The sequence below is a fragment of the Brassica rapa genome, chromosome A01 (genome assembly GCF_000309985.2).
Source record: "Brassica rapa cultivar Chiifu-401-42 chromosome A01, CAAS_Brap_v3.01, whole genome shotgun sequence".
NCBI lineage: Eukaryota > Viridiplantae > Streptophyta > Magnoliopsida > Brassicales > Brassicaceae > Brassica > Brassica rapa.
In genome coordinates this window covers 11554395-11569300 of record NC_024795.2, presented here as the reverse complement: position 1 = coordinate 11569300, position 14906 = coordinate 11554395, and the positions used below count along the sequence as shown (strand labels likewise).

The 14906-nt window shown below is 32.8% G+C and overlaps 2 protein-coding genes across 2 annotated transcripts; one reads left to right on the top strand and one right to left on the bottom strand.

Moving 5' to 3' along the window:
• Positions 1–293: 293 nt before the first annotated feature.
• Positions 294–9671, bottom strand: LOC103871174 (UDP-glycosyltransferase 84A4-like). Its single transcript, XM_033274896.1, is given in 1 exon segment — positions 294–9671. A coding segment is annotated over 1 exon segment (1419 nt). The 5' UTR covers positions 6520–9671; the 3' UTR covers positions 294–5100.
• A 246-nt stretch (positions 9672–9917) lies between these two features.
• On the top strand, positions 9918–14872 carry LOC103870858 (WD repeat-containing protein 3). The gene is made up of 12 exons (XM_009149036.3): positions 9918–10262; positions 10520–10735; positions 10842–11933; positions 12230–12352; positions 12528–12709; positions 12853–13084; positions 13154–13363; positions 13556–13684; positions 13857–13925; positions 14191–14313; positions 14395–14445; positions 14534–14872. The coding sequence occupies exons 1-12, from the start codon at positions 10029–10031 to the stop codon at positions 14705–14707; spliced, it is 2835 nt and encodes a 944-aa protein (XP_009147284.1). The 5' UTR covers positions 9918–10028; the 3' UTR covers positions 14708–14872.
• The last annotated feature ends 34 nt before the right edge of the window (positions 14873–14906 follow it).

Here is a 14906-nt window from a genome sequence, read left to right as displayed (position 1 = left end):
ATATGTTTGAAGTTTTTTTCAGATTTAAAACTATTTTTCAAAGTGTTTTTGTATTTATATTTAAATAAAGTTACATCTTCAAACTCTATGTCTATAATTTACTACCATTTTATCTTACAAATTATATATTTCTAAAGTTTTTAGATTTAAAGTTATTTTCATGTTTTAAATGTATATATTTTTTTTATCTAATTTTTTTTAATTGAGTAGACTGCAAATGAAGTCTACTAACCTTAACATTTAAGCAGACATCATTAGAAGTCTATTCAAATATGATTTTAATTTTTTTGTATTATAATTCTCATAATTTTATCTTATTTTGCAGATATTATCTTCCAAATTTTTCAAATCATCTTCCCAAAAATGTAAGATTTACATATATTCATTTTAGATCAGTATTTTTGTTTATATAAAACTTAATTTATAGATACAAACTCTATGTTTTTGCTTTGCTACTATTTTAGGTTAAAACACTATTTTGAAATATTTTGCAGAAAAAACAATTTTTAAATTTTGTAAATGTACATTTTTAGATCTGAAAAGTTTTCGGTAGTGTAGACTTCTAATGAAGTATACTGGCATGAAGTCTTCTTAAAAATTAAGGCTAGTAGACTTCAAATAAAGTCTACTAAACCATAAAAAGTCTACTAAAATATGATTTGAATTTTTACCTTATGTTTTTTTCTCATAATTTTATCTTATTTTGCAGAGATTTGTTTTCCAACACTTCATTTGAAATATCAAGATTACGAATAATCAAACACTCTAGATTATTTAAATAAATTTCATTGTAATAATTTATCATTACAAAATATTCATTTGTAAATAATTATTTTGATACATAATCTATAAACATTGTATTTATTTTTTAGTTGTGTTTCACTTGTATGATATTATTAATTTTTGTTAGCAATCAGTTTTTCAGAAAATACTCCAATCAGCCAAACAGTTAAAAGCACCATAAGCTAAAACAACAACTAACACACATGTGAGAAGAAAAAAATCTATACAATCTTTCAAAGAATTTTCAAGAGTAAAACAAATTACAAAACTTTACAATATGTCTCAAGTGTATACATTAAACAATAAAAATACAGAAACATACTTCTAAGTAAGTCTACATTCAATAGTTAACAACTTAATCAAACAAGAAATTTTTTAGTTCCATAATTATAAACATTAACTTTTAAAATTCATTCAAGACCATTAAAATTCATTAACAAAAACTGTAAAACAATTGAATTGTGAAAAAAATATGATGAATAATGCACAAATGCACTTTTAATAGAATTTTCGACATAGACTTCATAATTATAAAATATTATCTTTTGAAAATAGTTCAAGACCATTGGTATTAACTAACACACATTGTCAAACTAAAAAAAATCTAGAAAATACATTATGAATAATACACAAATTCACTTTTTTTTATAGATTTTTGTACATAGACTTCATATTCAGTCTACAAAATAATAGAATTTCTCTTCAGTTTACGTTTGTAGACTGTCATGTAGGTCTACTATTTGGGTTAGTTTTTGAAAATACAAAATCCACGGGTTATTATATGTATTTACAAAAAAAATTGTGATTTAATATGTGTAGACTTTCTTTCCAGTCTACATTTTGAAAATGTTAGTTTTGCAGTTGACCAGAATTCAACCATGATTTGATTTTCAAAAGCAGATTTCATATACAGTCTATATTTTATTTTATTTACTTAGAACATGTTAGTTTTGGCAATTGAACAAGTTTGACTTTCTACAAATAGATTGAGACGAACGTATACACACGTGTAGACTTTAGGGGAAGTCTACTCTCAAATCCGATGGGTTAGTTTTTCATTTAACCACAATAAAATAGTAGACTTCATATGCAGTCTACGTTCTTTCTGAGATTAGTAGATTGAATATGAAGTCTATACTTTTTTATTCTTTTAGTCAATTTTTTTAACATTTTAGTCAAATACAAGACCAACCCATTCAACGAAGTCAAAGTTTTGGTCAGATGTAAAACTGACATTTTGTAGACTTCCCAAGCAGTCTCCAGAATGTCTTTGCCGATGAAGTCTACTTTGAAAAGTCAAAAGTTCGATCATATGCAAAATTAACCTCTACGTAATAAGTCTACTTACTTTTTAGTTTTTTGTTTTCAAAGGTAAAAACGTAGACTTCCAGGGAAATCTTCTTTACAAAATAATAATTTTTGGCCAATTGCAAAACTAACATGTGCTTTGACTAGTAGACCGCTTCGTAAGTTTACACGTATGCGTAACATACAAAACAGTCTACTATCGCAACACATATATGAAAAATGACGAAAACCATGTAAATAGTTATCTTTTCCGGTGTAAAGCTCGTTTCCACCTTTTACCACCGTCCAAACTCCAAATATAAGCAAAAATAACTACCATTGATGACTCACAACTGAATAAAATAGAAAATATGAAAGCATAGCTTATAAAAATGAAAGTTATGGGAATTTTTTATATGAAAATGAAGAGAAAATGAAAGAAAATGAAGATTTGTTGGTTTAGAAAGAGAAAAAATGGTTAAAATTTGAATTCTTCAACTTTTAAGAGTTAAAATATGGTGGTTCATGGTGGTTAGAAAATTGATGATAATGACATTCTTGTAAATAAGAAAAAATGTTTAGGATGTAATAGGTTTTTTCCATTTCGAAATAATTAAGAAATTACTAAATAATGACAATTTTGTAAATAATTCAAAAACATAAGGAGGATTTGGAGATTTATGAATAGTAATGACAAAAAAGAGGTTGATTTTAGGGTTGACTTGGAATTATATGTTGATTTTGAAAAAAAAAACATCTTTTATTATGTTTTCTTTTTTTGGGTTGATTTATTCTTAATTAATATTTTTAATCGTTTTTAGTGTTGGCAATGGTCTTATATTTATTTTGTTTTTGGAGAAACTGTTTTCCACTGATTTAATTTCTGAAGATTCAATGTTAATTTGTCTGTTTTATATTCCAAATTGTATCAAGGTTTCTAATATAAAAGTTCAGATAATAAAAAAAACAACCAAAAGATAAATATGTTAAAGTCATGAACTGGTCACCAGCTTTTTTATAAAAATTTCACCACGAGATCTGCTTCTTCATATTTAACCAATAGTCTGTTAAGAAGTCTTCTAAATATTTTGTCGTTATTGATGAACATTTTTAAGAGATTCATCTTAAATCAAGTTAGTCATCATATATAAATTAAAACCAATTTATTTATGAGTGAAATGTATGGGTTTGATGTTCAAAGGCAACTGCTCTAATTGACGTGATCCCACGTCGGATTCTTTTTTTTTTTTTTTTTCTGTGTGCATCTCGTGATTAGAAATAGTGCTACTATGTTAAAGTATCTCCAAAATGACTCTTTATTTTAGAGTTTATAAAACTTTATATTTGAAGTTTCAAGATGTTATTTTCCAAAAGCAAAACTTCAAATTTCACTTCAAAGTATTTGTGTTTTACTCTATGGTCCTTATATTTTTCATACTTAATATAATCCATAAAACTTTTATAGATAACTAGCACATATATAAAATATTACAGTAATATTAATTAATAAAATATTACACTAAAATATAAAATTATGAATAGAAATAAATAATTAAATATTAAAATACAAACAAAATACCGCATTATTTCATAAAATTATTTCTATAATGCTCCATCTTTGGTTACACAAACAAATTTTGGACAATAGTTTAGAGATTTAGGAGGTTCCGGAGAAAATTTACTAGACTATTAATGTTGTTGTATTATTTAAATTTGTGTAATAACTATGTCTTCATGTATCTTTTTAAAACGTTTTTTATTAAATTTCTTTTGTAATATTATTGTTGTATAATTCTAGTTTTAAAATATTATAAATCTTATTTTCATATTTTATTTAATTTTATGTGTAAAATTTGAATTTATAAAAACAAATTTGAAATATTTAAAACGATAAATGAGAAAATATTTAAGAATCATAAATGTAATGTGTAATTAATTATAAGAACCAAAATGCAAATAAAAATATGAAACTTCAAATTTGAAGTTTTGAAGTTCATTTTTGGAGAACAAAAAACTATATATTTGAAGTTATAGAGTTTATTTTGGAGATGATGCTCTCAAAGCATCTCATCCACGATATGGAGATCCTAAAAAGATTATTAATTTTTACCATTTCCAAAGAAACAAATGGGTATAATTAAATAATAGCTTAATGTAAGAGTTCAAGAGTGAAGACAAATCTAAACCCTTCAGTCCATCCCAAAATAGCAGTTAGTAATGTTATTAGAGAAGATTCAAAACAATAGGATGTTGAAATTATTGACAACTTTGTGGCATCTAGATATACGATTGATTAGAAGTTTGGCCATAAGCTGATTTTTACATCATGACTTTTATTGTTGAAGTTTTTTAAGAGTAGTATGTATACTATTAAATCAGATACTGCCAGACATATACTCAAGGCTGAAGATGATGTTGTCTACACATTACCAAGTATCACTAAGCTCAAAACCTTTGCTTGAAAGATAAATTCTCCTTAAAAAAATCATCTTTTATGGTAGTTAATCACAAGACATATAGTTGTCACAAAGAATTTAAATAATTGCCATATGCAATGGAAATCATGTTGTATCATTCGACATGTCAATACTTTGGGACTGACTGTACAAACGTGAAACCAATGATAAAGAAACCTCAAACATGGCCGACTTTCTCGACAGAGTTAAAGGAGATACAAGAACTTCAGGCATAGCTGCTCGATCCTTTCATAGGTTTTTGTTTTGTTTTGTTGATTATTAAAGTCCGATATGGTCATATAAACCATCTTAACTTGAGTAATATAACGATCTTTTGTTATAAAAATAAACATAGTGTTGAAACAGCAGATTACACTTTTTAATGGAAAAAATACGTAGTTCTTGATTTGTAGAACACGATGAAACACCATCTAACCTTCATTTGTGCAACCAGCTTATAGGGGAAAGTGATGTAAAGATGAAAATAATGACACAATTACAACCATTATGATGAAATCAATGTGATATATTTCCAAATGCCAACGGTATGATAAGTGTTTCCCGGTATCTTCTCTCACCAGATGTTGGCAACCAACTTATCAACAAACTCTCCAAAGTTTTTATCAGATGATCCACCATACCCCACCGTAGCCTCAGCTTCCTTCTTCCACCTCCGAGCATTTTCTCTCAGCTCCACCGCCTTCTCTCCAACCGTCGCTTCAAGCAGCTTCTCCGCCACAACCTCCCTTGAAACAATCTTCTCATCAGCCTCTCCGCGGCCAAGTCTTACTCCTGTCTTGAACACATCAACCAAGTACACAGAATTTGTCACTTGATCTCCCCACTGCGGTAGACAAACAATGGGAACGCCAGAAGATAGAGCCTCTACGGTTGAGTTCCATCCGCAGTGACTTAGGAAGCAAGCAACCGCGGGATGAGGCAACACTCTCTCTTGTGGACACCATTCAACGATCATTCCTTTATCTTCGACCTCTCGAGGCAAGACATGTGTTTCTAGGGATATCCCTTCGATAGGAGGCCGAACCACCCATAAGAAGGATAAGCCTGAGTTTAGAAGGCCGTGAGCGATCTCGTCGATCTGCTCTTGCTTCACGTGGACTACAGTCCCAAAGGAGATGTAAACGATGGAGGATGGTCCTTTCGAGTCAAGCCACTCCATGCACTGATTTACAGAGTCAGAGATGTCTCCCTTGATATCAGAGGTTATGGTTTTAGCCCTCATGAAAAGCGGTCCGATGGGATTAATGATGACTTCAGGGCATAGCTGAGACATGTGGTCGATGATGTCTCTTTCTAGCTCTTCAAAAGTGTCTATGAGAACAGAAAAGGTGTTTGGAAGTCGTTTGATTTGTTGTAAAATGTGGTCTGTGAAAATGGAGAATCGACAGGAAGGGTGAAGAAAGCTTGGGATCTCGTCATGCTTCAATACTAATGGCATGAAGGGGACTTCAACGTTGATCTTTGGTTCTGTTTCGGTCGGAAACTTAGCCAACTGGTGCTGGTAATAATAATAAGCCGCAAGGCAAGCGCAAGACTGGACCCAAAGAACAGCCGAAGGGATTTGAAGCTCAGCAGCCACGTCACATACCCACGGCACAAAAGCGTTGTTTATTACACACCTTACGGGTTGATTCATTTCCTCGTACCTCTTGATGAGTTTCTTGATCTCTCATTTTCCGGCAACTTCAAGATCTGTGAATAGTAAACCAGATTTCTGTTTGTTCTCTAAGTCGTCGAGAGTAAACCCATCGTCAAAGAACTCAAACCGGAGGAAACCTAAACCGACGGGTTTAAGCAAGCCGTCTTGAATCTCATTGGCTTGACGCATCTTCTTGCCAAGTGGCTCCTCCGTGGTGACAAAAGTGACTAGTAAGCCTTTAGAGGCTATGAGCTTTCCGAGACGAAGAAGTGGGTTTATGTGACCTTGTGATGGGAATGAGACAAGCATCACATGAGTCAGCGACGATTCCATCTCCACTTTTCTTGATGATAACAACAACAAGACTGCTAAATCTTTTTCACCCTCTCTAACTTGGTGACCCCCTTTTTAATAGTGATTAGGGTCGGCATGGATGTTAGATAATTCACTGCCTGGAGTTTTGGAAAAACAAAATTAAATAAACAGTTTTTAAGACGTGGGAGATTATCTTTTTTTTTTTAAGTTGGGACGTAAATAATATACAGAAGAAGACGACAAAATAATTAGGAGAGAAAAAATGTCGAAAGAAATAAGAAAGGATTTGAACTGATCACCAACTTTATAAAAAAATAAACCACGAGTTTAGCATCTTCATTATCACGCAATTGTATATATTAAGAAGTCTTCTGAATATTTTGTAGGTTATTACTGAATATCTATATGTTTAAGAGATTTTTATCGACGAATCCATTTCAAATCAAATTATTAATCAGTGAAATGTACGGATTTGATCTGTTTTTTTTTTTTGTAACAATTTGATCTGTTCAAACTCAACTGCTTTAGTTGCGTGATCCCAAGTACTTATTCCATTAGAGCACTTCCATCCACGACAGAGATTTTCCAAAATACTAACTAAAATGAAAATTCATAAATTTATAATTAATACGTGAAATGTACGGATTTGATCTGTTCTTTTTTATTTGTAACAATTTGATCTGTTCAACTCAACTTCTTTAATTGCGTGATCCCAAGTACTTATTCCATTAGAGTACTTCCATCCACGACAGAGATTTTCAAAAATACTAACGAAAATGAAAATTCATAAATCTATATTATTAAAATTGAAATACATTTTGATACGGACAAATCTCCAAAATAGCACATTTCTAAGTTTATATCACAAAATAGCACTCAAAAACTAAAATGACTAAAATAGCATTTTATCTTTTGAAAATTTAAAATTTTTTTATTTTTCAAAATTTGAAATCTTATCCCCAAAATCTCAATTCACAACTCTAAACCCTAAAACCTAAAACCTAAACTCTAAACCCTAAACCCTAAACCCTAAACTCTAAACCCTAAACCCTAAATCCTAAACCCCACTCCTTAACTCTAAACCTTAATGTCTACACTACTTTACCATAGTGGTATAAACATTTATTTATTTCTTTTGATAAAACATTAAGTGCTATTTTTGTGACTTTTGAATCTTTGACCTTGAGTGCTAGTTTGTGAACAAAAACTTGATTTAGTGCTATTTTTGTCTTTTTGTCTTTTGATACGGTTTGAAAACAAGGATAACAATATAAATGAAAATTGTTTGAAAACATAAAAACAATATAAAAAAGAAAAATAATGTCATTTTAGTAATTTCATTAATATAAGTATATTAATTATTTTTCCATATTTCACTCAATTCAACACTTTCATTAATTATATTACCATAATAGTAATAATGCAGATTTTTATTTATTAGTTAATCAAAATTAATTTTGTGACAATTATAAAATAAAAATATTAAATAACTGAGTTTTGCATATGGTTAAACATTCGGTTTATTTTGTTTTACCTTTTTTTTTTAATTTTAGTTTCAGTCGGTGGAATATAGCCAAAAACATAATTCAAAGACATGTGTTTGTGAATAAAATACTAATTTAAATCAAAATAATAAAAATATATAACATTTATTGTCACTTAATTTTTCACTTTATATAATTATTTTACTAAATAAAAAAACTCTTTTTATTTCATTTAATTTAGCCAAACACATAGAAATAGTCATTTTATTAGTTTATAAAATCAGTTAGGCATGAGCATTGACTATCCATTTAGGTACGAGTTGTTCTTTTCGGGTATTATTTTTTGTTTTAAAATTAGACACCGCTTGAATATTATAAATTTATATGTGGGTTTTGAGATGAGTTCTTCTGGGTCTGAATGAATTCGTTTTTGATGTATAAGAACCTAAAAATACCTAAATAATAAATGTATCTGAAATAAGTTTGAATATTTGTACCAAAAATAATCATATTATCAGATTCGGTCCAGGTCTTTTGAATACAATTAGTTATATAAAGATACATCTAAACTATATAACACTAATTATGAAAAACAAATATCAATGTATAAAAATGTAAAAACTAATATCCGTGCAACATCAATCTCTAGTTTATAATTTATACGTATTTCAAGTTTTAAAATATACACAAATTAATTTATTATTATATTTTATATCAATAATCATTATTATGTATGTTTTGGATTTTCATATATATAAAAAAACACTTACAAGAAATTTGCAAAACTTTTCTTCCGCAGCGTTGTTTGCAAACGTTAAGAAGATTAGAAAAGAAAAATAACGGAGTCCAAATTGAAATAAGAAACAGTAAGGGATCTATACTGCAATTTAGTAAACTATAACAATTTGCTAAAGAGTCAGAAGTGAGCTCGCCTCTCTCCCAAACCCCTAATTAAAACCCCAACTATCTGGAAGATATTAAGCTTTTAAAAAGAAGCTTCCTCAACTAAGACATCGCTCATGTACCTCGGACGAAGAACCTATGAGCAGATAGCTTAGCACACAATATTAGAAAACAACCGTCTTTCGTTGTTCACATGGATGGGGAGTTACCGATTTAGTTAACAAAGTCAACATGAGTCTGTAAATATTTGTTGTCAAAAAAAAATATATAAATATATTACATTTATTGTCACTTAATTTTTCACTCTATGTAATTATTTTACTAAATAAAAAACTTTTTTTATTTCACTTAATTTAGCCAAACACATAGAAATACTCATTTTTATTAGTTTATAAAATCAGTTACGCATGAGCATTGACTATCCATTTAGGTACGAGTTGTTCTTTTCGGATATTTTTTTTTTGAAATTAGACACCGCTTGAATATTATAAATTTATGTGTGAGTTTTGAGTTGAGTCGTTCTGGGTCTGGATGAATTCATTTTTGATGTATAAGAATCTAAAAATACCTAAATAAAAAATGTATCTGAAATAGGTTCAGATATTTGTACTAAAAATAACCATATTATTTGATTCGGTCAAGGTCTTTTGAATACAATTAGTTATATTACGTCACATCTAAAATATATAACACTAATTATAAAAAATAAATATCAATATATAAAAATGTAAGAACTAATATCCGCGCAGTTGAGCGGATCAATCTTTAGTTTATAACTAATATGTATTTCAATTTTTAAAATAAATTAATTTATTATTATATTTTATATCAATAATCACTATTATGTATATTTTGGATTTTCATATATATCAAAAAAACTTACAAGAAATTTGCAAAACTTTTCTTCCGCAGCGTTGTTTGCAAAACGTTAAGAAGATTAGAAGAAAATATCGGGGTCCAAATTGAAATAACAAAAAGTCAGGGATCTATACTGCAATTTAGTAAACAATAACAATTTGCTAAAGAGTTAGAAGTGAGCTCGCCTCTCTCCCAAAACCCTAATTAAAACCCCAACCATCGAAAGCTCAACGCAAGTAGCAGACGCAGACGGAGACGGCCCGAAACAAAAAGCTTTGAACAATGGTGAAGGCGTACCTAAGATACGAGCAAGCTTCTTCCTTTGGCGTCATAACGTCTCTGGAGTCTAACATCTCTTACGATTCCACGGGGAAGCATGTGCTTGCTCCGGCCCTCGAGAAGGTCGGAATCTGGCACGTTCGCCAAGGAATCTGCACCAAAACCCTAGTTCCTTCCTCCTCTCGCGTCGGAAAGTCACTTGCCGTTACCTCTATCGCCTCCTCTGCCTCTACTTCGGTACTTTGCATTACCTCTCCTTTACATGTATTTGGTAGCTGTATAGCTTGTTAGAGGTCAGAAAGGCAGATACTTTAAAGTGTTTGTTTGCTCTTTGAAGCTAAAGATGCAGACTTTAGGCAACTACATTAGAAAGCATGAACCTTTGTGTGGGTTGTTATTGAAATTTGGCATCTTGATGTTCTTGTCCTGATTGTTTTAAGTAAATGTTTTTTTTTTCCCTTGGAAAAATGAACTAAGTAAAGAGGAATGTGTAGGTTGCAGTTGGGTATGCAGATGGGAGTATAAGGATATGGGATTCTGAGAAAGGGACATGTGAGACTACTCTTAATGGTCACAAGGGTGCTGTGACTGCCCTGCGGTACAACAAGGCTGGTTCTATGTTTGCATCTGGGAGTAAAGACAACGATGTTATCTTGTGGGATGTTGTTGGTGAAACTGGGCTTTTCCGTCTCCGTGGTCACCGTGATCAGGTTAGTGTTTGGCTTGTTTTGCAGTTCCATCATTTATTTCTGGCTGTTGGTTACTTTTCTCTTTGTTTTTTATTTGACACCACTCGTTTGTTTGTTTCTGGTGTAGGTGACCGATCTTGTATTCTTGGATGATGGTAAGAAACTTGTTACGGCATCTAAGGACAAGTTCTTGAGAGTCTGGGATCTTGAGACCCAGCACTGTATGCAGATAATCAGTGGTCATCACACTGAAGTCTGGTCTGTGGATGTTGATCCAGAGGAAAAGTATCTCGTCACTGGTTCTGCTGATCAAGAACTTCGATTTTACGCTGTTAAACAAAACATGCCACATGTATCGGTGTTGTCAGATTCAAATGCAAATGGAGTTGATGCAAGCGGAGATCACTTGACCGAGAATAAGTGGGAAGTTTTGGTACCGTTTGGGGAGATCCAGAGACAAACCAAGGATAGAGTTGCGAGTGTGAGGTTCCATAACTCAGGAAGTCTGTTGGCTTGTCAAATGGCAGGAAAAACAGTCGAAATATTCCAGGTGTTGGATGAAACGGATGCAAAGCGGAAAGCCAAGCGTAGGCTTCGCAGGAAAGAGAAGAAATCTTCCAAAGACGGAGTTGAAAATGAAACTGAGAAAGTTGATACTGTTACTACTCCTACTGTCCCTGACGTTTTTAAGCTCTTACAAGTCATTAGAGCTGGCAGAAAAATAAGCTCTTTCTCTTTCTGTCCGATTACTCCAAAAGATTCCTTGGCGACACTGGCTCTGTCTTTGAACAATAACTCACTGGAGTTCTATACGTTAAAGAGCAGCGAGAACGAGAAAACTGCTACCATTGAGCACCAAGGACATCGATCCGATGTGAGGAGTGTAGCCCTCAGTGCCGACAACACACTCCTGATGTCAACCAGTCACAGTGAGGTGAAAATTTGGAATCCTAGTACAGGTTCCTGTCTCCGGACAATTGATTCTGGATATGGAATCTGCAGTTTGATTGTCCCAAAAAGTAAGTATGGTATTGTTGGAACGAAGAGTGGAATACTCGAGATCATTGATATAGGGAGTGCTACAAAAGTGGAAGATGTTGAAGCACATGGTGGAACTATTTGGTCAATTGCACCCATTCCAGATGATACTGGGTTCGTCACTGTGAGTGCAGATCATGAAGTCAAATTCTGGGAATACCAAGTCAAAAAAGCTGGCCAAGTGAGTTTTCTGACCTCTCTTATGTTTCATTGATACTCTATATTCGAAGAAGTCAGAGATGCAATTTGTTATTTTGTTCAAGGAAAATGTTGTTTCATAAAATTTATTTTTCCATACGACTTGGTTGGTTCTATTGTCCTTTAAAGTGGTTTCACGGGTTTTCTCTTCGTCTCCTGATTAATTTGCCTTTGTTTTCTTATTCACTTTTATATAAACAAAAGTGTGATTGAGCTGATGATAGGTTATTTCAGTTGTATTACTTGTATGGCATAATATAACGTTAAATGACCTTGTAGGAAGCCAAGCAACTCACGGTTTCGAATGTGAGGTCTATGAAGATGAATGATGACGTACTTGCTGTTGCCATCAGTCCTGATGCTAAGCATATTGCAGTTGCGCTGTTAGATTCCACGGTGAAGGTATGCATATCTTTTGTATCCTGATAATAGCATATATAAACTGTCTAAGGTCCAGTTCGAAAAATCTTTGCCATATAATAAAAAAAAGTGTTGCTATAATCACTCTCATCATTATTTTAGCGTTTTTTAATTGTGTTGGGCGAATACTAACTTCCTTTGCTCCTATTGTTTTCAGGTTTTCTATGTGGATTCCTTAAAATTCTTCCTCTCCTTATATGGGCACAAGTTGCCTGTCATGTGCATTGACATTTCATCCGATGGAGCGTTGATTGTGACTGGTTCTCAGGACAAGAATATCAAAATTTGGGGACTCGATTTCGGTGATTGTCACAAGTCCATCTTTGCTCACGATGACAGGTACTTCCCTTAAGTCTACCAAATTCCTCAGAATGGCACAAAAATTTTACTCGACTATATTTAGTTTTAGTCTTGGAGAAATTTTATCTGCTAAATAAATGAATGGAAACATGCTTTGCTGACATGCAACTCTTGTTTTACAGTGTTATGGGTGTGAAATTTGTTCGCAATACACATTACATGTTCAGCATTGGGAAAGACCGACTAGTGAAGTATTGGGATGCAGACAAGTTTGAGCTGCTGTTAACGCTTGGTGGACATCACGCAGAGATTTGGTGCTTCGCTGTCAGCAATCGTGGTGATTTTCTTGTCACAGGATCTCATGACCGCTCCATGCGGCGCTGGGACCGTACTGAAGAACCCTTCTTCCTCGAGGTAATGTCATACTGCTTGAAGTTCTTAGCTTTGGGTCCATCATTTAAATTTTGCTGAAAAAAATCTCAGGAGGAAAAGGAGAAGAGGTTGGAAGAGCTATTTGAGTCTGAGATCGATAACTCAGCGGAGAACAGGCATGGATCCGAGGAGGAAATTACAGAAGAAGGTGTTACAGGTTTAGCTAAGAAGACCACAGTAGACGTCCTATCAGCTGCTGATTCAATCATAGAAGCTCTTGAACTAGCAGAAAATGAAAAGAACCGTATTACTGAATATGAGGTGAGAATTTTGAACTTGCGTATCGTACCTATGTAAGAAGTATATGTGCATCTCCCAGTTTTTCCGAATAACTCGTGGGCTAAGAAATATATGTTCATCTCTTGATCGTAGCCTTTGCGTACTATATTATTTTGATTATATGCTGTTTTACCTTGTTTTATATATTTTGTTCTTGCATCATATGATTTACAGGAGGAGACAAAAAGGGGAACAGTTCCTGATTTGGCTCCAAATGTTGTGATGCTCGGGCTCTCTCCGTCTGAGTTTGTTCTCAAAACCATCTCGAAAGAAAAAACAAACGATCTTGAACACGTCTTGCTGGTTAGTTTCTTTTCTCCCAAATTAAAAGAAAACCACTGGCCTCTTTCTGTGGGTTTTACAATTCTTGTTTAGAAACGTCCAGAAAAAAAGCTCTACTTACCTGAATGCTTTCAATTTAAGATTTTTTGCTGATCAATGGCGCCCTTTGTTCTCTGTTTTTTTTTGTGTGTAGCCTCTACCATTCTCAGATGCTTTAAAGCTTCTTTCCTACATGGAAAGCTGGAGTTTGATTCCTGAAAAGGTGATTCTCTATTTTTCATCAACAGCATCTCTCAATGTATCCGTTAAGATTCAATAAGTTTAGCTCTGAAGGGCTTGAATTAGAAAAGCTTGACATAAGTCTAATAACATGCCCACTGGCAAATGGAACTGCTTATGTATGACAATGCGTGTACATAGATGTAGACTAAGGAGTTATACATATATAGTTAGATCTCCCACTCTGATCCTTGTCATCAAAGCTTATTTTTTTGGTTCTGAAACTGTTGATGTGAAATATATGCCAGGTAGAACTAGTATGCAGGATTGCAACGATTGTGTTACAGACGCATCACAATCAGTTGGTAACGACTCCAGCTGCACGACCAATATTAAGTGTTCTCAGGGATATTCTTCACGCAAAAGTCAAGGTAAAATTGATCTCCTGTCAATATATATAAATAGAAGGAAGAAATATAGTGACCTAATAATATTTGAACCTTTGTTACCAGGAAAGCAAAGATACAATCGGTTACAATTTGGCGGCCATGGATCATCTTAAGGTAAACTAACCAAGTTTTAATTGTTTCATCCTGGTACGGTTTGCAACTCCTAAAGTCGGAGAAATTAAACAACATATATTTGTTACAGCAAATGATGGCATCAAGATCTGATGCTCCATTCAGAGACGCAAAGGCGAAGCTAATGGAGATAAGGTCACAGCAAGCGAAACGCATGGAGGCACGGTTGGATACGAAAACAGAGAGGAAAAGAAAGAAGAAACAAAAGAGATTAGAAGATGGCCATGGTCATGCTTGGGCCTGATTCATTCTTTTGTCCACTGTTTTAAAGTTGAAGAAATTTTGCTGTAGTGTTGTTGTTGCTAGATTTGATTTACTTATAATACTATCCAAAACTTCGCCTTCTTCTTTTGAAATCTCAGTTTCTCTTTCGATTCTTTATATGATCATTTTCGATTTTGATCGATAACTTGGCTACGATCTGACTCAAGACCCGAAATTAA

Excerpts from the sequence above, each read along its gene's own strand:
- LOC103870858 (XM_009149036.3), top strand. The coding sequence starts at position 10,029 with ATGGTGAAGGCGTACCTAAGATACGAGCAAGCTTCTTCCTTTGGCGTC. Across the intron at positions 12,710-12,852 it reads ATCTTTGCTCACGATGACAG|TGTTATGGGTGTGAAATTTG; the intron begins GTACTTCCCTTA and ends CTTGTTTTACAG. Across the intron at positions 13,685-13,856 it reads ATCTTGAACACGTCTTGCTG|CCTCTACCATTCTCAGATGC; the intron begins GTTAGTTTCTTT and ends TTTTGTGTGTAG.